At 42.7% G+C, this 26734-nt stretch overlaps 1 protein-coding gene across 2 annotated transcripts; it reads left to right on the top strand.

Moving 5' to 3' along the window:
• The first annotated feature begins 745 nt into the window (after window positions 1-745).
• Window positions 746-25172, top strand: lclat1 (lysocardiolipin acyltransferase 1). 2 transcript variants are annotated; one of them, XM_029687895.2, is made up of 6 exons: window positions 746-1087; window positions 19521-19690; window positions 19982-20180; window positions 20306-20452; window positions 21235-21351; window positions 22316-25172. In XM_029687895.2, the coding sequence occupies exons 2-6, from the start codon at window positions 19523-19525 to the stop codon at window positions 22840-22842; spliced, it is 1158 nt and encodes a 385-aa protein (XP_029543755.1). In that variant the 5' UTR covers window positions 746-1087; window positions 19521-19522; the 3' UTR covers window positions 22843-25172. The 2 variants fall into 2 exon arrangements, with proteins under 2 accessions (XP_029543755.1, XP_029543756.1); XM_029687896.2 differs by lacking the exon at window positions 746-1087 and adding an exon at window positions 14969-15826.
• Window positions 25173-26734: the final 1562 nt, after the last annotated feature.

Consider the following 26734-nt stretch of genomic DNA (forward strand, 5'->3'; position numbering starts at 1 on the left):
TATTTTTTCCCTCTCCAATAAAGCACCGCTAAAGTGCATTATCTGTTTCTCTCACAGCTGGTGTCCATCACAGACAAAGTGAAATTATTATGTTCTTGCACTGTAATGAATATATGAAATGTTATTACAGATATTTTCACCCTGTTAAACATCCAGGTTTTGCATTAAGAATCTATTTCTTCTGAGACATGGAAAGGTAGCCTACCGCTGAGTGTCACATTGACATGTTTAATTAAAAGCCACGTAGGCTATTTCAGGAGGGACTTCTGATGTCACCTCTTAAAATTGTGCATTAGGGGCTCCTGGGTGGTGCAGCAGTCTAAGGCACTTAATCTCAGCCCTAAAGGTATCACAACAGACCCTGGTTCGATTCCAGGCTGTATCACAACCGGCCGTGATTGGGAGTCCCGTAGAGCTGGCATTGAAACAGAATGCAGTGAGGTTGTTTCACAGCACATTTTTCATGCTCCCTCTGAAGTCATGCGCTGACCCTTGAGAAGTTTACTGGTCAACCCCTACTCAGACACTCAGATAAAGTGCATGCCACAGGGAGCAGGTCATGGAAAGTCTTGAGTTTGACTAAGTGCTACTCATGCTTGCTTGAACATTTGCAATGCTCTAAAAGGCTTGGTGTTTGATTAGGGGAGGAAGTTTAAGAAAGCTGTTTGAGTCCCCTTCGACACAGACATGAAGTCCACTTTTCCTCACCCAACCCACATAAACAGCGTCCCCTGTTGACGCGTGCGTGCAGTGACGGGTGAGAGTTGGAAGTTGAGAGGTCGTAGTATGAGGTGAAAAGGTAGCTAGCTGGTGCTGCGACAGCTGCAAAGCTTGCATCCATCTCGCGCTGTTAACTTTCATAAATGCAAGTTTTATAACCAATAATAATAGTTTTGCTTCTACTTAGCATGCGTTTACTACAACCAGGTGTCAGAAAAAATAGTTTTCGCATCAGCAACTGGTTGTATGCTTGCTAACGCTAGCTATATCTAGCTGGCTAGTATGTCGCAACCAAGTTGTTGACATTTCTTCTGGCCGCACCCGACTGGTGCTCATTTGTAGCGAATTTGGTGTGAAGAACATTCAGGTGGGTGGCAATTTTTTTGTGTTTTATGTTTACATTTCTCATAATACTCTGATATTGAGTGAAACTTTGTTGTACGAAACAGTTTGCAAATCAGTGTTGTCAAGCCAACTCTTGCCAGCGTCTGTTTGTTAGGCTAACTCTAACAGGCTAGCTGTAATGGACTGGCTGAGCTAGCTCGCTAATTTAGCGTGTTTAGCTAAGCAGCTAAAAGAAAAGCAGACCCATATACGTTACTTAGATTACATTTCAGGTAAATTATTACTTTGTTTTTTGGACAAACCAACTAGCTAACAATTGGCTATGGTACTATTTCACAGGACACATTGTAATTTGTGCAAGGATGCAGAACTACCTAACAATTGGCTATGTTTACAGCTGACACTATTTCACATGAACACACATTGTAATTTGTGCAGGGGTGCAGAACTAAGTATTCCATGTGAAGGTGGAGAAATAGGCTTCGTTGCAACCAGTAACGTTAGCTAGAAAGGATTTATCCAGTATTGTATCCAATAATCCCTGTCTTTGAGTTTAAATGAAGGTGTGCTGTTAGATTGCGAAAATGGCTTGGCTCATGATCAAATTAAGTCTACTAACTATCCTTTTGTTTTTTTGTTTAGACTAAATCATCAACCTAATTAAACTGCTTTCTCTCTGTCAGTATGAGTTTTTCACAGGGATTAAGCCGACCCCATTGATAAACTCACATGCCCTCTGTCACCAACGCAAATCCTCAGTGGTGATGTCCATTAGCGAAATGAGCAGGCAATCTTATGATCTTATTTCAAGCATTTCTAGGCCTATTCACTCTTGATGATATTTTTGAAGAGCTTTCAGGTTTTTGTTATCCACGCACATTCACAGTACACACACACATTCTTCACAAGGTGTTTCTTTCAGGAGGAGGGAAGGCAGTGCTTTATGTGGGCCTCTGTGGGCACAGTATCCTGGCAAACTTCCCTGACCCTGATAAGAGCCCTAGCTGAATGGTGCTATTCAAGTCCAATCAGTGTGTCCTGTCTATTGCCCTGACTTTGACCTAATGAGGTGGAATAGCCCATGTGATGCAATTCAAGTGCAATGGACGTTGTACTGTGATACATAGATAATGCCACACTTGCAACTACTGGTTAATAATTGAGCCACAGTTAGGCCTAGTTAATGTTGTTGAGATCTTCTTAGTTCATTTTGAAAGTAGGCTGACCTTTGTCTACTGAATGGACCGACTTGATCTACAGGCAGTGCAGGGCTTGAAATTCAGGTAAATTTCTCAGTGGCAAAACGGGACAGTGTCAACTGAAAGCTACTGCCTGGAATAAAAAAAAGAAATATATATACACACACACACACACACACACACACAGTGGGGTGAACAAGTATTTGATACACTGCTGATTTTGCAGGTTTTCCTACTTACAAAGCATGTAGAGGCCTGTAATTTTAATCAACTGAGAGACGGAATCTAAAACAAAAATCCAGAAAATCACATTGTATGATTTTTAAGTAATTAATTAGCATTTTATTGCATGACATAAGTATTTGGTCACCTACCAACCAGTAAGAATTCCAGCTCTCACAGACCTGTTCGTTTTTCTTTAAGAAGCCCTCCTGTTCTCCACTCATTACCTGTATTAACTGCACCTGTTTGAACTCGTTACCTGGATAAAAGACACCTGTCCACACACTTAATCAAACAGACTCCAACCTCTCCACAATGGCCAAGACCAGAGAGCTGTGTAAGGACATCAGGGATAAAATTGTAGACCTGCACAAGGCTGGGATGGGCTACAGGACAATAGGCAAGCAGCTTAGTGAGAAGGCAACAACTGTTGGCGCAATTATTAGAAAATGGAAGAAGTTCAAGAGGATGGTCAATCACCCTCGGTCTGGGGCTCCATGCAAGATCTCACCTTGTGGGGCATCAATGATCACGAGAAAGGTGAGAGATCAGCCCAGAACTAGACAGCAGGACCTGGTCAATGACCTGAAGAGAGCTGGGACCACAGTCTCAAAGAGAACCATTAGTAACACACTATGCCGTCATGGATTCAAATCCTGCAGCGCACGCAAGGTCCCCCTGCTCAAGACAGCGCATGTCCAGGCCCGTCTGAAGTTTGCCAATGACCATCTGGATGATCCAGAGGAGGAATGGGAGAAGGTCATGTGGTCTGATGAGACAAAAATATAGCTTTTTGGTCTGAACTCCACTCGCCGTGTTTGGAGGAAGAAGAAGGATGAGTACAACCCCAAAAACACCATCCCAACCGTGAAGCATGGAGGTGGAAATTCTTTGGGGATGCTTTTCTGCAACGGGGACAGGACGACTGCACCGTATTGCGGCGAGGATGGATGGGGCTATGTATCGTGAGATCTTGGCCAACAACCCCCCCCCCATTGAAGATGGGTCGTGGCTGGGTCTTCCAGCATGACAACGACCTGAAACACACAGCCAGGGCAACTAAGGAGTGGCTCCGTAAGAAGCATCTCAAGGTCCTGGAGTGGCCTAGCCAGTCTCCAGACCTGAACCCAATAAAACATCTTTGGAGGCAGCTGAAAGTCCGTATTGCCCAGTGACAGCCCCGAAACCTGAAGGATCTGGAGAAGGTCTGTATGGAGGAGCGGGCCAAAATCCTTGCTGCAGTGTGTGCAAACCTGGTTTGATCTCTGTAATTGCAAACAAAGGTTTGATATTCTGGATTTTTGATTCAGTCTCTCACAGTTGAAGTGTACCATGATAAAAATGTACAGACCTCTACATGCTTTGTAAGTAGGAAAACCTGCAAAATCGACAGTGTATCAAATACTTGTTCTCCCCACTGTATATATAAAATACAGGCATTGGCCAAGATCTCACAAAGCTGATAATAATTTAATTACAATGTGTCATATTTCTACATTGATTGTTTGGAGGGGAAAAATAAATAAAACCTGTGCAATCTAAAAAGGGTGTTCATTTTAGTCATTAAGCTAGAGACCATTGTATTTGGCTAATGGTGTGTTTTGTGCTCCAGGCAGTTCCTCGTAAATCTAATGCCTTCCCCAGACTCGTAGAGCAGCTGTTTGTCGGTAATGCTTTTTTGCCCTCCCACACCACTTTATACACAAGATCTCCGCTAGACATAGAATCACCGTGTTTATCCATCTCTCTGTGGCCGCCAATAACTTCACAAAGATAACGACAACTACAAAGTTCCCAATGTCTTTGCAATTGTTACAAACAATATGCTTCAAATGAAAACTGGGATGACTACCTATAGTATAGGCCTATATACAGTGCATTTGGAAAGTATTCCACAACCTTAGTCTACTGTATGGTCTGACTAGATCTACAGGCTTTGCAGAGGTTGGAAAACATTTTCTTTTTTGAAAGTTTAGGAAATGTATAAAAACCAGAAGTATTCAGACCCATTTGCTATGAGACTCGAAATTGAGCTCCGGTGCATCCGGTTTCCATTGATCATCCTTGAAATGGTTCTAGAACTTGATTGGAGTCTACCTGTGATAAATTCAATTATTTGGAAAGCACACACCTGTCTATATAAGGTCCCACAGTTGACAGTGCATGTCAGAGCAAAAACCAAGCCATGAGGTCAAATGAATTATCCATAGAGAAGACAGGATTGTGTCGGCACAGAACTAGGGAAGAGTACAAAATAAATTCTGCAGCATTGAAGGTCCCCAAGAACACAGTGGCCTCCATCATTCTTAAATGGAAGAAGTTTGGAACCACCAAGACTCTTCCTAGAGCTTGCTGGCTGGCTGCCCGGCCAAACTGAGCAATCGGTGAAGAGGGAGGGGCCTTGGTCAGGGAGGTGACCAAGAACCCAATGGTCCCTCTGACAGAGCTCCAGAGTTACTCTGTGGAAATGGAAGAACCTTCCAGAAGGACAACCATCTCTGCAGCACTCCACCTATTAGGCCTTTATGGTAGAGTGGCCAGACGGAAGCCATGTTGGGCCGCTTGGAGTTTGCCAAAAGGCACCTAAAGGACTCTGACCATGAGAAACCAGTTTTTCTGGTCTGAAGATTGTCTTCACTGACATTTTCAACCTGTTCCTGACTGAGTCTGTAATACCAACATCTTTCAAGCAGACCACCATGGTCCATGTGCCCAAGAAAACTAAGGTAACCTGCCTAAATGACTACCGAACTGTACCACTCACGTCTGTAGCCATGAAGTGCTTTGAAAGGCTGGTCATGGCTCACATCAAAACCATTATCTCAGAAAACCCTAGACCCACTCCAATTTGCATACCGCTCCAACAGATCCAACTCAACACAGACCTTTCCCACCTGGACAAAAGGGACACGTGAGAATGCTATTCGTTGACTACAACTCAGCATTCAACACCATAGTACCCTCAAAGCCCATCACTAAGCTGAGGACCCTGGGACTAAACACCTCCCTCTGCAACTGGATCCTGCATGGAGGCGCTACCAGGAGACAGGCCAGTACATCAGGAGACGTGGAGGAGGCCGTAGGAGGGCAACAACCCAGCAGCAGGACCGCTACCTCCGCCTTTGTGCAAGGAGGAGCAGGAGGAGCACTGCCAGAGCCCTGCAAAATGACCTCCAGTAGGCCACAAATGTGCATGTGTCTGCTCAAACGGTCAGAAACAGACTCCATGAGAGTGGTATGAGGGCCCGACGTCCACAGGTGGGGGTTGTGCTTACAGCCCAACACTGTGCAGGACGTTTGGCATTTGCCAGAGAACACCAAGATTGGCAAATTCGCCACTGGCGCCATGTGCTCTTCACAGATGAAAGCAGGTTCACACTGAGCACATGTGACAGACGTGACAGTCTGGAGACGCCGTGGAGAACATTCTGCTGCCTGCAACATCCTCCAGCATGACCGGTTTGGCTTTGGGTCAGTCATGGTGTGGGGTGGCATTTCTTTGGGGGGCCGCACAGCCCTCCATGTGCTCGCCAGAGGTAGCCTGACTGCCATTAGGTACCGAGATGAGATCCTCAGACCCCTTTTGAGACCATATGCTGGTGCGGTTGGCCCTGGGTTCCTCCTAATGCAAGACAATGCTAGACCTCATGTGGCTGGAGTGTGTCAGCAGTTCCTGCTAGAGGAAGGCATTGATGCTATGGACTGGCCCGCCCATTCCCCAGACAGGAATTCAATTGAGCACTTCTGGGACATCATGTCTCGCTCCATTCACCAACGCCACGTTGCACCACAGACTGTCCAGGAGTTGGCGGATGCTTTAGTCCAGGTCTGGGAGGAGATCCCTCAGGATACCATCCGCCACCTCATCAGGAGCATGCCCAGACGTTGTAGGGAGGTCATACAGGCACGTGGAGGCCACCCTCAGCTGGCCACTTACGCAATGTAGTCGTTTACGCTCATTCTTCAACATAAAGGCGTGAAACTACGTCACAATGCTGTAGACACCTTAGGGAATACATGGAAAAGGGAATCTGGTTGATATCCCTTTCAATGGCCAATAGGGGTGCAAAGGAATACAACGGTTTCAAAACATGAGTCACTTCCTGATTGGATTTTTCTTAGGCTTTCGCCTGCAATATCAGTTCTGTTATACTCACAGACAATATTTTTACAGTTTTGGAAACTTCAGTGTTTTCTATCCTAAGCTGTCAATTATATGCATATTCTAGCATCTGGTCCTGAGAAATAGGCCGTTTAATTTGGGAACGTTATTTTTCAAAAAATAAAAATAGTGCCCCCTAGTTTCAAGAGGATAAAAGAAAGGGAATATTGAATGATCCCCAATGAGCCATCGCATCTCAAAAACATTTTCAACATACGTCTGTAAAATGATAGTCTAGAAACTAAAGCTTTGGTTGTCTTCCTCTCAGACTTCCATGCCTTTTCCCTGGACCTCAATGTCCAGCTCTTGAACATCAGACTCTGAGGCCTCATCTTCACTGTCACTTTCCAACCTTGTTGAGGATGGCTCGTTGTCAGGCTCAGAAAGCCTCGCATTTGCCCAATGGCCACCAATATTTCAACCCGTGTATTGGTCAGCCTGTTGTGTTCCCAAACAAGGGCCAGTTGTGCTCTGAGGTGGCTGATGTTGGTGGGATTTGGAGAATGATGGAGGCAAACTGGGGAAAGAGCCTCAGATCCACAAAGTCCCTTCCACCAGGTGGTTGATGCAATATGGCAGTCATGCTAACATTCCAAGCCCTTGCTTGGAAGTGTACTTCCCCAGAATGCCAATTACCTTGCCCTCATCCAGGCCAAGGTGGCGTGACATGGTAGTGATGACACCGTAGGCCTTGTTGAGTTCTGCACCAGACCGATGCTCTTGCCAGCATACTTGGGGTCAGACATGTATGCTGCAGCATGTATGGGCTTCAGGCAGAAGTCTTCACGCAGAAGTCTTCACGCTTTTTGATGTATTTCAGAACTACAGTTTCCTCTGCTTGGAGCAACAGTGAAGTGGGCAGGGCAGTATGGATTTCTTCTCTTACTTCTGCAAGCAGTCTGAACATCAGACAGGATGGCATTGTCTCCCTCAATCCATGCAATGGCTACTGCTATAGGTTTCAGGCTGCTTACCACTCTCTCCCAAAATACATCATCCATGCAATGTACAGACCGGTGTGTCTGTTGTCCCTTGTCTGTGCTCTTGTAGAATAGTGGTTGAGGGTGGAGATGGTGTAGTTAATTATTCCTTGCCCACAAACATTCGACCACCCATCAGAGATGACTGCAATACAGTCTGCTTTCTCTATGATTTGCTTTGCCTTCACTTGAATTCTGTTGAACTCTGCATCCAGCAAATTAGTAGATAAAGCGTGTCTGTTTTGAGGGATGTATGCGGGGCGAAGAACATTCAGAATTCTCTTCCAATACACATTGCCTGTGGGCATCAGAGGTGAACCAGTTGCGTACACAGCTCAAGCAAGACATTAATCAGCATTTATCTGACTACGTTCCTCCATTGAGTCCAAAAAACTAATTCCAGGAGGACCATGAGCTATTGCTATCGATAAGGTGTCTGATTTATAATTTTCACCTCGAATAGAAGAAGAGGGACTTTTGTCACAGGTTGTGAGCGCTGAGGGAACTTTATGCACTTGGCCAGATTCTGCATCTTTGTTACATTCTTCACATGTGATTTGGCACAGTATTTTCAAATGTACACCACTTTTCGTTCTACATTAGTTGCAATGAAATGTCTCCACACATCAGATATTACCCGTGGCATTTTCCTGTAAAGATTGGGGGAAAAATGTAGTAAAAAAAAAAACGAATACAATTCCATGTACATGTAAACAGTTAGGTAGTTAGATTTAAACAACTCCTTTTGTAAGATGTTTTAAAATGAAACGTGTATGGAAACATGTGAATTAACACTCAGTTAGCAGGCTCAAGCAAGCTAAAAACCCACATGGTAGCAAAAACTAACTAGCAGAAATTGCTAACAAGTTAGAAATGATTTAACACACTTTGCTGTAGGCTACTATTTACTAGTTATCAAAAAATCATGTATGTCATAAAATATATTCACCCCACCCAGTATTGCAATCAAAACTTACAGAAATAATACAGAAATAATGTAGTCCTTTGGCTCAGACAGTGTAGTACTGTGGGCTCAATAGCGTCTCGCAGAACGACAGATTTTCACCTTGTCAGCTCTGGGGATCCAATCTTGCAACCTTACAGTTAACTAGTCCAATGCTATAACGACCTGCCTCTCTCTCGTTCCACTCCACAAGCCTGTTACGTGAATGCAGTAAGCCAAAGTAAGTTACACAAACATTTTCACAAAATTTAAATGGGGACCGCATGCCATGACATTTTTGGAATTTTAGATTCTACCAGACTTATTTTAGTGATTGTTAGTTCAAAGACTGTTATTTAAAAATATATTGCTCCATAAAATGTTATACATACTTTATATCTGATTTTAGTCATAAACAAAAAAAATACATACATAGTATTGTCGAACTAGTGTTTCCCCTATCAAATTGTAAAGGCTACCTACCCTGCTGATAAGGCATTTTAAAATCTAATAAAAAGGTCAGTCTTAAATTAATTTAAGGACCTGCAGAAAAATGTAATAAAATCATAAGATGAGGGTTGACTAAATGTTTATTCAAATCACCATAGCAATGTCCACAGAACATTGCCTAAAATAGGATCTTGCCTAACTGCAATGCAGAATATTTGCTGTTAGTCTGACCCTGCATACTCTGGCAATTGTATTGCAATCCAGTCTGAGTCTAGACCAGATATCACCATAGAGCAAATGGAAATGAGAGCTCAACCATGTCTAAACAGCAAGCCGAGTCTTGCCCATTCTTGGTTCTCTGCTCTCTAAACCATTTGCCTAAGTAATTACATTTAATTTCTTCCATTTTAGTAATTTGACATACTTCTATTCAGAGCGACTTATAGTGAGTGCATACATTTTTCATACTGGTCCTGTGGGAATCAAACTGTGGCATTGCAAGTGCCATGCTCTACCAACTGAGCCACTAACTGAACTAGTGAGTTAGTCTAGCTGAACAGTTGCAGTGGAAAAACAGAGGACTTCTACCCCTGGGTTCCATCACCACTTTGCTCACAGCTAATTGCTGCAGTCTGATGAGCTGTGCAGTTTGCAGGGAGTGAAGTGTTAGTCAGAAAAAAACAACAAAACTTTAATGACTTGTTTCCATTGGATCTCCGATAAAGGTCAGGGAGAGTGAAAGGCTTAGTTGTGCTAATGATCAATACACACAGCAGGAATCGACATACAGGGCTGCCCGCTGGCCCGGGAGGTTTTGGAAACCCTCCAGGGCCCGGTTTCCCGTTAGCAATGGAATTTAGGCTTACAAGTGTTTTAACGATGCATCTTTCCTACAACCGTCAAAGATGTAACATGTTTCCCAGAACACAACCTAAAGAGAACATTCTCTCATTGCGTCGTTGAGGCATGTGTCGATACTGATTGAATCAAAAAGGCAGCACTGCTCTTGGGTCAGCTTTCTCCATTCAAAATCTTACCTTGTCAGTATTGTGGAATAATTCTGTTAACGAATTAGCTCCTAGAGATATATGATCAACAATGGTTGCAAATACCGAGGTGGCTTATTCTAATGCTTACTAGGGTTGCAAAGGGTCGGAAACTTTCCGAAAACTTTCAATGGGAAGTTAAGCCCTGGAATTTTGGGAAATTTGCTAAATTCATTTAAAAAATCTCTTATAACAGTGAACCTTTTTTGTGGGATAAGCATAGGGCAATTCTAGGTCTTGAGGCATATTTTGGTTAAACTATCCCCAAGTCAATGGACTTGCAACCCTCTGCATGCACAGTGCATTCTTCCATCACATGTACAGCTGATTCTCAAGATCTTGCACACTAATGAGATTAGAGGTAGACCGATTATGATTTTTCAACGCCGTTACCGATAACGATTATTGGAGGACCAAAAAAGCCGATACCAATTAAATCGGTAGATTAAAAAAAATTTTTTTTTTTTAAGTTATTTATAATAATGACAATTACAACAATACTGAATGAACACTTATTTTAACTTCATATAATACATCAATAAAATCAATTTAGCCTCAAATAAATAATGAAACATGTTCAATTTGGTTTAAATAATGCAAAAACAAAGTGTTGGAGAAGAAAGGAAAAGTGCAATATGTGCCATGTAAGAAAGCTAACGTTTAAGTTCCTTGCTCAGAACATGAGAACATATGAAAGCTGGTGGTTCCTTTTAACATGAGTCTTCAATATTCCCAGGTAAGAAGGAATTATAGGACTATTTCTCTCTCTCTACGATTTGTATTTCATACACCTTTGACTATTGGATGTTGTTATAGGCACTCTAGTATTGCCAGTGTAACAGTATAGCTTCCGCCCCTCTCCTGCCCCCTACCTGGGCTCGAACCAGGAACACATCGACAACAGCCACTCTCGACGCAGCGTTACCCATGCAGAGTAAGGGGAACAACTACTCAAATCAAATGTATTTATATAGCCCTTCGTACATCAGCTGATATCTCAAAGTGCTGTACAGAAACCCAGCCTAAAACCCCAAACAGCAAGCAATGCAGGTGTAGAAGCACGGTGGCTAGGAAAAACTCCCTAGAAAGGCCAAAACCTAGGAAGAAACCTAGAGAGGAACCAGGCTATGTGGGGTGGCCAGTCCTCTTCTGGCTGTGCCGGGTGGAGATTATAACAGAACATGGCCAAGATGTTCAAATGTTCATAAATGACCAGCATGGTCGAATAATAATAAGGCAGAACAGTTGAAACTGGAGCAGCAGCACATCAGCACTACGCCAAGTCTCAGAGCGAGTGACGTTTGAAACGCTATTAGCGCACACCCCGCTAACTAGCTAGCCATTTCACATCGGTTACACCAGCCTAATCTTGGGAGTTGATAGGCTTGAAGTCAAACAGCTCAATGCTTGAAGCACAGCGAAGAGCTGCTGGCAAAACGCACGAAAGTGCTGTTTGAATGAATGCATACGAGTCTGCTGGTTCCTACCACCGCTCAGTCAGACTGCTGTATCAAATCATAGACTTAATTATAACATAAAACACAGAAATACGAGCCTTAGGTCATTAATATGGTCGAACCCGGAAACTATCATCTCGAAAACCAAGATGTTTATTCTTAAAGCGAAATACGGAACCGTTACGTATTTTATCTAACTGGTGGCATCCCTAAGTCTAAATATTCCTGTTACATTGCACAACCTTCAATATTATGTCATAATTACGTAAAATTCTGGCAAATTAGGCGGCCCAAACTGTTGCATATAGACTGACTCTACATGAAGTGAACGCAAGAGAAGTGACACAATTTCACCTGGTTAATATTGCATGCTAACCTGGATTTATTTTAGCTAAATATGCAGGTTTAAAAATATACTTCTGTGTATTGATTTTAAGAAATGCATTGATGTTCATGGTTAGGTACAGTCGTGCAACGATTGTGCTTTTTTCGCACATGCCGAATCGATTATATGCAACGTAGGACACGCTAGATAAACTAGTAATATCATCAACCATGTGTAGTTAGTGATTATGATTGATTGTTTTTTATAAGAGAAGTTTAATGCTAGCTAACAACTTACCTTGGCTTCTTACTGCATTCGCGTAACAGGCAGTCTCCTCGTGGAGTGCAATGTAATCAGGTGCTTAGAGCGTTGGACTAGTTAACTGTAAGGTTGCCAGATTGAATTCCTGAGCTGACAAGGTGTAAATCTGTCATTCTGCCCCTGAACAAGGCAGTTAACCCACCGTTCCTAGGCCATCATTGAAAATATGAATGTGTTCTTAACTGACTTGCCTAGTTAAATAAAGGTGAAAAAATTAAATAAAGAATTGGGCCAAATCGGTGTCCAAAAATACAGATTTCCGATTGTTATGAAAACTTGAAATCGGCCCTAGTTAATCGGCCATTCCGATTTAATCGGTCAAGCTCTACTGCAGATCCTTTCAAACTCTGTCAGGTTGGATGGGCAGCGTAGCTGCACAGCTATTTTCAGGTATCTCCAGAGATGGTCGATCGTGTTCAAGTCTGGGCTCTGGCTAAGCCACTCGGACTTTCAGAGCCTTGTCCCAAAGCCACTCCTGCTTTGTCTTGGCTGTGTGCTTAGAGTTGTTGTCAAGTTGGAAGGTGAACTGTCGCCCCAGTCTGAGATCCTAAGCAGGTTTCCATCAAGGATCTTTCTGTATTTTGCTCCGTTCATCATTCCCTCGATCATGACTAGTCTCCCAGTCACTGCCGCTGAAAAACAAACCCACAGCATGATGTCAATGGGTCTGAATACTTTCCAAATGCACTGTACATATGAAGTCAAATCTAATTTTATTGGTCACATACACATGGTTAGCAGAGGTTATTTGCGAGTGTAGCGAAATGCTTGTAGATGAAGCGAGGCAGCCCTCTGTCGGGTCCATCAAGTGGGTAAAACAGTATGTAAACATTTATTTAAATGCAGGCAGTGTGCTGCCGGTGAGGTGTTGGACAGACCGTACCACCCTCTGGAGAGCCCTGTGGTTGTAGGTGGTGCAGTTGCCGTACCAGGCGGCGATACAGCCCGACAAGATGCTCTCAATGGTGCATCTGTGAAAATTTGAGGGTCTTATGGGACCAAACAAATTTCTTCAGCCTCCTGAGGTTGAAGAGGCGCTGTTTCACCTACACCACACTGTCTGTGGGTGGACCATTTCAGATGGTCAGTGACGTGTACACTGATGAACTTTTAAGCTTTTCACCTTCTCCGCTGCGGCCCCATTAGTGTGGATTGGGGAGCGTAACTGTGAAGTGTTCTTTTCGCCCCATGTCAAAACATTGCAGAAAATGTCAATTAAAAACGGCAACATTTTCTCTCTGCGACCTCTTAAAGCCGTGCCCCACGCTAAGTTTGCCACAGCTGCTGAAAACAATATAGGAAAAACACTGAACTAGAGCTGGGACAATAAACCAAAAATTACTGACGTTGCCTTCCTCTTACCAATACAATTTTGCTGACATCGGTGATTAGGTGACACAATGTTCCTGCTGATTTTGGGGGTTAAAAAACATTTGTCAACAGTAATGTGCAGAATTTGTATTTTTTTAAATGCCTAGTTTATTTAACTAGGCAAGTCATTTCCTGCAATGAAAGTGTATGCCTTGTCCCTTTTTCACTTCACTCCTGCTCCCCCCTCTTGCATACTGACAGTGAGCAACAGTTTTTAAAACTGTTGGAGTTGAGTCTCTGCTTTATGTGAGTATAACAATTATTTCTTAACTGTCAGTATAGGGGAAATGGCACCACAGTAAATTATGCATAAAATAGCCTAGGCCAATATGTACATAAACCATGCAGGCAAATTCCTCTCTCAAGGTATCAGGATCCTATTTTGACAAATGTCCATTGTGCAGTCCCTGAACATGCTAAATGAAATGGCTGACTTCTTTCATGTGTTACTTGGCACTGGAAAAAGTCAGTCTCGAGCCCTCCCGCTTAGCTACCTTGCTTCGAAGTATAGACATTTGATCCCTGAATCACTGAACGGGGGATATTATACTGAATGGATATATATTCTAAAATAATAAGACTTTTTTTTGGTTAGTCTGTTACAGCATAATATCTCCAGGAGAGCTACTGGGTGTGTAATTTTTGTTGTTGCTGAATTACAGTTCGTATAAACAAATCAGTCGATTTGAAATAAATGTAATTATACCCTAATCTATGGATTTCACATGACTGGGCAGGGACGCAGCCTTTATTTAACTAGGCAAGTCAGTTAAGAACAAATTCTTATTTACAATGACGGCGTACACTGGCCAAACCCGGACGACGCTGGGCCAATTGTGCGCCACCCTATGGGACTCCCAATCACGGCTGGTTGTGTTACAGCCTTTATTCGAACCAGGGTGTCTCTAGTGACTCTTCTACCATTGAGATGCAGTGCCTTAGACCCGAGTGGTGCAGACAGAAATACTCCACTTTTCACCTCTCATCCTCTGAGGACACTAAAGGTGTGTCCTCCACACTTCCTGTGTGTGCTCTTCAGCGTGTGTGTTGGGAGTAAGTTGTGGGAGAGAGCAGTAACAGGGGAGGTGTAATTGTGCTGAGCCAGGGTGTTCCTCACCTCTGCCACGCTTCATGTTAAAAAACAACTCTTAAACCCCTTCCTGGCTTTGTATGACACACCTGAGTTGTTAGTGCACCAGTCTATCATCCACTTTGCGTGCTGCTGCCGTGAGAGCTGCTGTGTCATGCTGTTGCTATGCATGGTGGTAATGACAAGAGGGGGGTTGGGACTGGGAGACTTGTGCAATAACAGCGGTAATTGAGGTGGAGGAGCATGAACCCACAGGTGAAACGCCTGCTTGGTCGAGCAGAACTCCCTTCACCAAGTCAGCAAGACCGAGCAATAAAGACTAGCTGCATAAATAAAGCCATATTAAAAAGCTTCATTTTGCTCTACATTTTAGTTTCTTTCCTACTGATTTAGTGTAATAATTTCTTTATTTCCTTATGATAGGCTTATACTTTTATCCAAAGCACATGCATAGCATACGTAGCCTACATCCCAATTCTTAGGCCAGTAGCTGAAACTAACAGTTCTGGGAAAGTTTGTCCCACCTCTTGGGTTTCAAATACAATTGTATTTGTCACATGCGCTGAATACAACAGGTGTAGACCTTAGTGTAAAATGCTTACTTACAAGCCCTTAACCAACAATGCAGTTAAGAAAATAAATACTAAATAAAAAAAGTTACACAATAAATAACAATCATGAGGCTATATACAGTGGGTAGTGGTACCGTGTCAATGTGCGGGGGTACAGATTAGTCGAGGTAATTTGTACATGTAAGGTGACGTGACTATGAATGGATAATAAACAGCGAGTAGCAGCAGTGTAAAAACAAAAGGGGAGAGGGGGTGTCGATTGACTAAATTAAAAGTTTGGGCAGTTTCCTGGACTTTCTGACTGGCCGCCGAGGTGGTGAAGGTAGGAAACAACATCTCCACTTCACTGACCCTCAACACTGGGGCCCCACAAGTGTGTGTGCTCAGCCCTCTCCTGTACTCCCTGTTTACCCATGACTGCGTGGCCATGCATGCCTCCAACTCAATCATCAAGTTTGCAGACGACACAACTGCAGTGGGCTTGATCACCAACAACCACGAGACAGCCTACAGGGAGATGAGGGCACTCGGAGTGTGGTGTCAACAAAACAAAGGAGATGATCATGGACTTCAGGAAACAGCAGAGGGGAGCTGCTGTGTGGATCAAGCAGTCATTTGAAAGAGTAAGAACATTTCAGCGAGACAACTCAAAGGCGAAATCCATTAACACCAAGATAATGGAATTGATTGCCCTTGACAGTTAACCGTTCTGTCGTGGGTGATGATGGCTTTCACGACTGGTTGAGCACCGGTACACACTAACAAGTGCGCTATTTTTCAGATGTTGCCCTACCGGAGTTACACAGTAATAACGTTACTGCTATTAGCTTCACAACATACTATGGAATGCCGTTTGGGTCTTTGCGTGTCAAATAACACAATTTGACAATAACACTATTTGACATGTTAAATAAGCTTTTAATTTGACACTCCAAATAACACAGTTGTATTATAGAAGGATGTGTGTGCTGAAATTGCATGTGCAAGCCAATATTTAGACTAGATAATGTTAAACAAGGTTAGAATGTAAAGCAATGAAATGGGGTATCAGTCTACTCTGTGACACCCACAGAACTGAAGAGTTTATGCCAATATTAGCATTGTAGCTCTTATCGCGGGACATAGGTTGACATATATGGCTCAATTCGGTTGTTTAGAGTCCCACCATAAGATTGACGATGCTAATGTTCTTTGGGTGTCACTGAGTAGACTGATACCCCATGTCATTTATCCACAATCCATAGGTAAGGCTGTACAGTGAAATAAGTATACCCCCAATGCAATTCTAAAGTATAATACATCCAGTGTGATTTCAACAGATTTGTCAAATTAATGAGTTGTCCTAGTTTTTTTTTTAATCGTTTTTTTTATATAACATTCCAACATCGTTTTGCATGATATAGTCAATTATTTCATAATTATACTATTTCCTTTGCGTCACTGTCAATGACATATTTATTCTGAAGGCTAATCGCTAAGTCCACTATTGTGGCTATTCCTTATTGTGGCTAGCTTCACATCGATGGGTCCGACCACCATTAATCAAATAAGAACGGTCTAATAGATTATGGTTCTTTTAGATGGTGACACCTAGCTACTGAAACATTGTCGTTTTTGCTATGTTTTTGGGGAAGAACATTGTTTGCATCCATGAGCTAGCTAGCTGCTATTTATGACCAGCACTGTAGGTGCTACCAGCATCATAGCATGCGTATCGATGAATAGTTGTGACATATATGAAATACGAGTGATAGTGTAATCAATGTGTAATAGCTACGTAAAGAATGTATGAATGCGTTACATTATTATGTGATGTACAGTCATATTCAGGTCCTGATTGGTCAGTGTTATTTGACACATAAGTGAAAGAAATGGGGTTTTACTGGTAATGGGGACATGTGTAAATGCCAACAAGATGTATATATATTTTTTTCCAAGTTTATTTAACCAGGTAGGCCAGTTACAGTTGAAGTCGGAAGTTTACATACACCTTCGCCAAATACATTTAAACTCAGTTTTTCAGAATTCCTGAAATTTAATCCAATTAAAAATGCCCTGTCTTAGGTCAGTTAGGATCACCACTTTATGTTAAGAATGTGAAATGTCAGAATAATAGTAGAAAGAATGATTTATTTCAGCTTTTATTTCTTTCATCACATTCCCAGTGGGTCAGAAGTTTACATACACTCAATTAGTATTTTGTAGCATTACCTTTAAATTGTTTAACTTGGGTCAAACGTTTCGGATTGCCTTCCACAAGCTTCCCACAATAAGTTTGGTGAATTTTGGCCCATTGCTCATGACAGAGCTGGTGTAACTGAGTCAGGTTTGTTGGCCTCCTTGCTCGCACACGCTTTTTTAGTTCTGCCCACAAATGTTCTATGGGATTGAGGTCAGGGCTTTGTGATGGCCACTCCAATACCTTGACTTTGCTGTCCTTAAGCCATTTTGCCACAACTTTGGAAGTGTGCTTGGGGTCATTGTCCATTTGGAAGACCCATTTGCGACCAAGTTTTAACTTCCTGACTGCTGTTTTGAGATGTTGCTTCAATATATCCACATAATTTTCCATCCTCATGATGCTATCTATTTTGTAAAGTGCACCAGTCCCTCCTGCAGCAAAGCACCCCCCACAACATGATGCTGCCACCCCCGTGCTTCACGGTTGGGATAGTGTTCTTCGGCTTGCACGCCTCCCCCTTTTTCTTCCAAACGTAACGATGGTTATTATGGCCAAACGGTTCTATTTTTGTTTCATCAGACCAGAGGACATTTCTTCAAAAAGTACAATCTTTGTCCCCATGTGCAGTTGCAAACCATAGTCTGGCTTTTTTATGGTGGTTTTGGAGCAGTGGCTTCTTCCTTGCTGAGTGGCCTTTCAGGTTATGTCGATATAGGACTCGTTTTACTCTGGATATAGATACTTTTGTACCTGTTTCCTCCAGCATCTTCACAAGGTCCTTTGCTGCTGTTCTGGGATTGATTTGCACTTTTCACACCAATGTACGTTCATCTCTAGGAGATATGACAGCTGCGTGGTCCCATGGTGTTTAAACTTGCGTACTATTGTTTGTAGAGGTTGACTGACTGTGATTTTTCAACGCCGATACCGATTATTGGAGGACCAAAAAAGCCGATACCGATTAATCAGACGATTTAAAAAAATATATATAAAAGAAATTTGAATTTATTTTCATTTATTTTTTGTAATAATGACAATTACAACAATACTGAATGAACACTTATTTTAACTTTATAATACATCAATAAAATCAATTTAGCCTCAAATAAATGAAACGTGTTCAATTTGGTTTAAATAATGCATAAACAAAGTGTTGGAGAAGAAAGCAAAAGTGCAATATGTGCCGTGTAAAAAAGCTAATGTTTAAGTTCCTTGCTCAGAACACAAGAACATATGAAAGCTGGTGGTTCCTTTTAACATGAGTCTTCAATATTCCCAGGTAAGAAGTTCTAGGTTGTAGTTATTTTTGGAATTATAGGACTATTTCCCTGTATACCATTTGTATTTCATTAACCTTTGACTATTGGATGTTCTTATAGGCACTCTAGTATTGCCAGTGTAACAGTATATACAGTGGGGCAAAAAAGTATTTAGTCAGCCACCAATCGTGCAAGTTCTCCCACTTAAAAAGATGAGAGAGGCCTGTAATTTTCATCATAGGTACACTTCAACTATAACAGACAAAATTAGATTTTTTTTTTCTCCAGAAAATCACATTGTAGGATTTTTAATGAATTTATTTGCAAATTATGGTGGAAAATAATTATTTGGTCACCTACAAACAAGCAAGATTTCTGGCTCTCACAGACCTGTAACTTCTTCTTTATATTTAGGCTGTTCAGTGAAAGTGTGAAATATTCAGGTCTAAGATGAGGTTGTTGGCGAGCTGCATAAAATCCAGTTCCCTGATCACAGCATTTTAGCAGTAAGAAACCCCTGGCTCCGACCCCTATTTACATTCCACAATAGGAATGTCTGCCTTGGTTTTTCCACTGTTTTTGTGGAAATGTAGGAAGATCCACAGAACATGAGGGTTTGCTATTGATGAGGACATAACTCCATTTTGTCTTACATTAGGCTGGTTCATGATTAATCCAATCCTTCCTCATTATGCCCAACTTGTAGTTCCACATCAACATAGGAATTCGGCAGAATTGATTAGCCATCTCTGGAAGTGTTTATCCTACTTATCTCCTTCATGATCAGTTTAATACTGTAGTGAACTAACAAGTTGTCTTCACTGATGCATAAGGAGAGTCCAAATATAAATATGAAGTAATCTCTCTCCTTCCCAGGTATGGCGGTGTCTGTGCGTGGGCTGTACTTTGTGGTGACCCTGTTTCTGGGAAGTTTCTTTGGCAGCATCTTCATGCTGGGCCCTGTGCTACCTCTAATGCTGCTGTCACCCTCCTGGTACCGCTGGATCACAGACCGTATCGTGGCCACCTGGCTCACCCTGCCCGTGGTGAGTCATCTTACCCCTTGTCTGTCTCTCGGTGTTCCTTATGTCTGCATCCACTTATGTCTCTTATCACCTTTGTTAGACCACTGTGGGTAACTGTTTCGCCTTTTTGGTTTTGACCTAACATTCTTTGATCTATTGTCTTGATATTCTTTGACCTCTCACTGACTTTTTTTTTGTTTTTTTTGTACTATTCTTGGTGTCTGTGTTTTGGAACCAAATGAAATGAGTCTTCCTGTTCCTACATACCTCCCGCCCCCTCCCTCCCCCGTTTCCCTCCCTACCCCTGTGCAGGCCCTGCTGGAGCTGGTGTTTGGGGTGAAGGTGGTGATCACGGGTGATGGCTTCATCCCAGGGGAGCGCAGTGTGATCATCATGAACCACCGGACGCGTCTGGACTGGATGTTCCTGTGGTGTTGCCTGCTGAGGTACAGCTACCTGCGACTGGAAAAAATCTGCCTCAAGGCCGCCCTCAAAGGTGTGCCAGGCTTCGGTGGGTGTAAGCAACACACATACACCTCAGCATGGGTTACACAGTGATTTAAAAAAAAAAATTTATACACACGACTAAGTTGCTTTGGATAAAAGAGTGGCATTAATCTGGTTAATTTGCGTCAGGCTGGGCCATGCAGGTGGCCTGCTTCATCTTCATCAAGCGTCGGTGGGAGGAGGACCGCAGCCACATGGAGAACATGCTAGAGTACTTCTGTGACATCAGAGAGCCCCTGCAGCTCCTCCTCTTCCCTGAGGGCACTGACCTCACCGGTAACAGCTTTCAGTGACAACAGTCACTTAGCCAACCAGGGCAATGGTTTGGCTAGGACATCAACAATAGTACCCTGCATCAACCTCTTCCATCTCTCATCCCCAAGCTTGTTTACATCGGTTTTATAACTCCCTGAGGATGTATGTGTGATCTGTGTATGTGTATACAATCCTCTTAAAATCAGTTGTACTTACAGATCCTGGGCCAGATATGACAATTTACTAATAGTTTTAGTTCCTCCACTTCCCCTACTGTCCTGGAGGGCTGGTGATAGGATTTGGATCAGGGTGTTCTTTTATGTGACCCCTTCTAGATCAAAGATGTCTTTGTCCCTGAGAAGATATCTAAGGATCTATAGGTGTAGTGCTCCCCCTAGGCCAGTGTCATATCTTTTGATGAAATCAGCTCATGAAATTATATTTTATTCATATCTAGTAAGGACATTTTTTATTCATTTAACCTTTATTTAACTAGGCAAGTCAGTTAAGAACAAATTATTATTTACAATGATGGCCTGGCAAAAGGCCTCTTGCGGGGACAGGGGCTGGGATTAAAAATATACATAAATAAATAAAAAATATAGGACAAAACACATCACGACAAGCAACAATACAACACTACATAATGGGTGGTCATATACCATACATCAATATTCTCTTACTCTTACAGTAGTGTGCTAAACCCTATCCAAGAAATGTAATTTATTACAGTCAATTATCCTAGATGCTAACAATCCTATTGAGCCTACTTCTCATTTTCTGTTTTTCTCTCTCTCCTGCAGACTACACTAGAGCAAGAAGTGATGACTTTGCGGAAAAGAACGGCCTACCTAAGTTTGAGTATGTGCTGCACCCCCGCACCACTGGATTCACCTTCATCGTGGACACTCTCCGCAAAGGTCAGGGGTTAACTTTTTCTATATTTACTGTCATTTTTGACCCATGTTGCTGTAACATGCAGGAAAGTGAAACCAAGGGTGTTTTACTGGCTGTTTGTATTGTAGTCATCTGTCTTCGCTTGTTATGACAACAGTTAGCCTATGTCAAATGACTCAAGCGTGAAGGAATTCTAACAAGCCACATCAGTGTTACCTGGTTTTCTTTAGGAATCTCAGACTAGTACTTCATCAACACCGTGACACATTACAGCACCCCAAGGCATCTCATATTGGCCTGTGAGCTAATCCTGGCATCCTTCCATCAGTCTTAAATACCGCCGCCTGCAGCGCTTAGCTGGGCACTAACTCACCAAGCAGGTGTTCTGAACCACAGTGATGTCATCGGACTTAGCCCTGTTCCCTCACCTCTGGTGATTGACATGTTATCTAGGTGGTCTTTGTCTGAGTGCGCTGTGCCCCTGGCCTATTTATATCCACTGACTCTCATACAGTACAGTAGGGAGTCGGTGGGAGCTCAGGGCTGGCAGGTGTCGTGTCATCCTCCCAGGCTGATATTTCACTCAGGTCCCTGCTCATTGTGGGGCGGCAGGGTAGCCTAGTGGTTAGAGCGTTGGACTAGTAACCGGAAGGTTGCGAGTTCAAACCCCCGAACTGACAAGGTACAAATCTGTCGTTCTGCCCCTGAACAGGCAGTTAACCCACTGTTCCCAGGCCGTCATTGAAAATAAGAATTTGTTCTTAACTGACTTGCCTGGTTAAATAAAGGTAAAATAAATAAATAAATTGTGTGGTATGGGAGTGGGGCTGCAGGCTTATTTAAGAGACAGGAATGATATAGTGCTCAGTGTGGGAAGCAAACATGTCCTCAATATACTTAGTTCGTTACATTTGACTCAAGGATATGGATCTTCTGCATCAGCATCCACACAAACCCTTGGTCATGCATACCTCCCCTCCTTTACAGGAGACAACCTGGATGCCGTCCATGACATCACCGTGGCCTACCCCAAGAACATCCCTCAGACGGAGCGCCACCTGATCCTAGGGCAGTTCCCCCGGGAGATCCACTTCCATGTGCGCCGCTACGAGGCCTCCGCCCTGCCCACATCCCCTTCCGCCCTGCAGGCCTGGACTCAGGAGCGCTGGGCAGAGAAGGAGGTCCGCCTGAGGGACTTCTATGCCGCTGAGCCCCGGGGCTTCGACAGGGAGGGCATGTGCCGCGTGCCACCTTGTAAGACGGAGCTCCGCGTGGCTCTGATCAAGGCAGCATCTCTGTTCTACTGGAGCTCTTTCATAGCCTTGTCCTTCGCAGGCCTCTGGCTCTGGGCCCCGCTCCGTCTGTACTTCTTAGTGATGATGGGTGTCTACTTCGGCCAGCAGAAGCTGATAGGAGGGCTAGAACTACTGGAGCTGGCCTGTCATCGCTACTGGAAGTCTGTGACTGGGGACGAGAAGGAAAAGGTGGTGGACGGGAAGAAGAAGAAGGAGTGAGGAGGAAGGGACGGCAGGAGGCTAACGTTTCTGCAGTGTTCAGTGGGGATGCTAGGCCTGAGTCCACAGTTGGGCTTGGTGCATATGCTGGAGGGTCATGGGCAATCTCCCTCACTTCACAGGGAGTGAAGGGTGAACCGGCAGGCAATGTGCATGGCTTCTTGGGTGAGCTAACCTCACGGCTGAGGTTGCAGAAAAAAAACACAGGAAAGAATGAATGTTGTTCTTCTTGCTGGCTTGCTGGGGTCATAGTAGCTCATCACAGCCATTACGCTGTAAAGCCTTCATGTGTCTAACTGTCTAGCACCTTTGCTGTCTACAATTAAGAGGACTATCATTGGTCATCCTTTTTGTTCTTATGTTTATATTTCGTATCGTTCTAGAACCAGTGTCCATACCTGTGTATGAGTTTCACAATAATATACAGAATATTATGTCTTAGCCATGTGTTTTTAAATTGATTTTATTATTGTTTTGCGTATTTCCTTGGTTATGTATTTATTTATTTTAAGTGATGGAACAGAGCCATATACACAGCACTCATACATTAGATTAGTGTATGCTGTGATTATTTTAGTCCATATTTTAACTGTTATTGTTCTGTGTTTAGCCAATGTAGATTATCCATTAGTCTAGCCAAATGAATCACTGTTTTCCGCAAGCAATCATTAGCCAACAAAAAAATGATTACCGGTAGAAATGAATGTTATCTGTCCAAGCGATGAGTCAGTTATACACTTAGTGTAGAATTGTTTACTGACGTTGAATCTGAACACTCTTAAGACATTAAGGTCACTGTCATGCCATTTACATTAAAGGTGCAATATGCAGAAATTGCTTTGCCATTCCCTGGTTGCTAAAATTCGAATAGTTTGCCAAATTTCAGTTTGTGACAAAGCAATGTATAGTGTAGCATATCATTGTACCATCAGTGAAATATATTTTCAATAACCAAAAATATTGTATTTTCAGCTGTTTTGAAGCTGGTGTACAAAACCGAAAGTAAAAGATGCAAAAACTAAATTTAATGGGAAGCATAGAAATAGTGCATATAGAACAGATCTACTGCTTCTTAGACTTGCTTTCAATGCTAAAGACGGATCTATAACTCACATTTCTATGTGAATTTGGTCAGGTTGCCCAAAAAGTTACATATTGCAGCTTTAAGCCTTTATAAGTTAAGCTGTTTTCATTGTTTAACTCTTGATAAACCTGATGATTTTTGTATGCATGCTGGGGGAAAAAAATGCTTTTGCAGGAGGAAATCCAAATGCAAGAATTGGCCATGTGATATAAAAAGGAACCAAACAGAATGTAGTAATCTGCCAAAACTGGGCAGGGCATTTTCACCACGCGTTGCTGATAAAGGTGCTGTGGACTGCAGCAAGACAACCGTGCACCCTGGATGGAATGGGTGACGATTTAGGATTTGAGATCTGTGACTGAGCACATACAAAATCAGCTTAGTTTTCTGCTCTTTTTCGGAAACCAACCGAAAGAGGGTCAGAGAATGTCATTGGGCAACACCACTCCACAGAGGACCAGACTTGGAGTGGAAAACTGGTCTTGAAGTCACCCTAATCTAAAAAAAAACTCATGCCCACCTCTCTCTCTCCCTGGGGAACTGGCATTGATGTTCTCGGTGTGCTGCTAAACTCAATTTAGCAAATGACAACTGAGAAAGCTCTACTGGTTGTGCCAGGGGAAAAAAATATTTAAATGAGAGCATCAGATTGGGCAATGCTCTGTCCACTAGTACCTAGCCACTGCTCTCAATGCCACCTCCAACCTTGCCATATATAGAGTTGAATGGTTTCTCGCACAATCCAGAACCGTTTCTATCAATGACACTGTGCACTGTTTGATCTACCGACCACCTCAATGCTGCAGGTCAAATGATCATTTTTGTAAGAGAAGTGTCCTATGTACCAAGTCATAGATGGTTGTCTGTTCTTGTTTCTTGAAATACGAGGCCCTGTTTGTAAGTGTAGGGGCTGGTTACTGTGATTAGGCTGTGTTAACAATTCTCATCAGCATGTCAATGGTTTACCAAATTACTAATCATCTCTATTACTAGAATCTTTGAACCAGCTAGAATTTCCACAATTCTCCCATCTTTCTCATCTGTTGTCTTTGTTTCCCTATTTCTAGCTTTCTTGGTTGCTCAAAATTCTCTTTTTGTTGTGTTTTCTGTTTTTGTTCTTGTTCTTGTCCATAATAGACTCAACTGCTGATGCTGGACTCTTTTACAATCACTATCCTCAGGTAAATCTTTACTGGCCACTGTTATCAGTTATCACGCTGTTCAATAAATATATCATTTCAACCCATGCAGATGCTCTGCGTGTCTCTAAGAAATGTGTAATGTCAAATTATTTCTTCACTGGTTTGCTTCCTGGATGCTGACCCAACATTGTCACCTCACCACTATGGGTGGTCCAGATATTCAACCTAACTTAATACAAAATTGTTCTAAATTGTTCTAATTTTGCCAACCTCCACAACCATTAGAATCTCGTAGTTGTGGACTCCTGGAGTGTTCTTACTAAACATTGCAGTGAATGAATCAAGACCCTACACGCTCATGTTACACAACACCGAGCCATGGTGAGCTCATGCCATAGACCGTATATATAAATACACACCACTGCAGTCTGCTGCAGTGCCGACAGACAGAGGGCAAGAGAGTTGAAGGTGAAGCGGTGTTGCTGTGGCAACTAATGTTGACTCCACCATTCCCTAGCAACGTGATGCAGAATGATGTCAATGGAAAGTATGCTATTATTTTCTCTACTGCTAACGGAATGATGCCAGTTTGTGTGTGTGTGTGTGTGTGCACGTCGGCCTGAGCTTTGTCTCCAAGCATGAGTCTGCTCTGATTTGAAATCCCAGCTGGTGGTTGAGAGGGATGGAGTGATGCTGACATCTTTGGGAAAATGCAGGTATAGACACCAGGTTTACACAGGACTTTTTAAAATAGTCACCCCAGGGACTATTATTCACAGGGCAATTATGGATATGGGTTGAATTATTCTGTCAGTTTGTCCTTAGCTGTTTCTGCTATCTATCCTTTGGCCAAATTGAAGTCCACAACTCACTATGATGGATATGACAGTGGGTGGATGCATACAGCTTCCATCATTCTGTGAACATGGTCCTATTCCTTCTCATTCCTGGTGGGACATGAAATCAGGGGCTCCTTATAGAGTAGCTTTCTTAAGAGCTGCATAACAGCATTCTGACTACATAGGGAGGTTAATGCAATAAGTATAATGCTGTCACTTAGTGGCAAGAAAAAGTATGAACCCTTTGGGATTACCTTGATTTCTGCCAAAAATTGGTCATCAAATTTGATATGATCTCTAACTAAGGCACAAAATTAGACAAACAGTGTGCTTAAACTAATAACACAATCATTTGTTTATTTTTTCTTGTCTATATTGACTACATTTAAACAATCACAGTGTAAGTTGGAAAAAGTATGTGAACACCTAGGCTAATGACTTCTCCAAAAGCTAATTGGAGTCAGGAGTCAGTTAACCTGGAGTCCAATCAATGAGAAGAGATTGGGGATGTTGGTTAGAGCTGCCTTGCCCTGTAAAAACCACTCACAATGTGTTTACTATTCACAAGAAGCATTGCCTGATGTGAACCATGCATCTAACAAAAGAGATCTCAGAAGTCCTAACATTAAGAATTGTTGACTTGCATAAAGCTGGAAAGGGTTACAAACGTATCTCAAAAAGCCTTGATGTTCATCAGTCCACGGTAAGACATATTGTCTATAAATTGAGAAAGTTCAGCACTGTGCTACTCCCTAGGAGTGGCCGTCCTGCAAAGATGACTGCAAGAGCACAGCGCAGAATGCTCAATGAGGTTAAGAAGAATCCTA

Source organism: Oncorhynchus nerka, linkage group LG18 (genome assembly GCF_034236695.1).
Source record: "Oncorhynchus nerka isolate Pitt River linkage group LG18, Oner_Uvic_2.0, whole genome shotgun sequence".
Lineage (NCBI taxonomy): Eukaryota > Metazoa > Chordata > Actinopteri > Salmoniformes > Salmonidae > Oncorhynchus > Oncorhynchus nerka.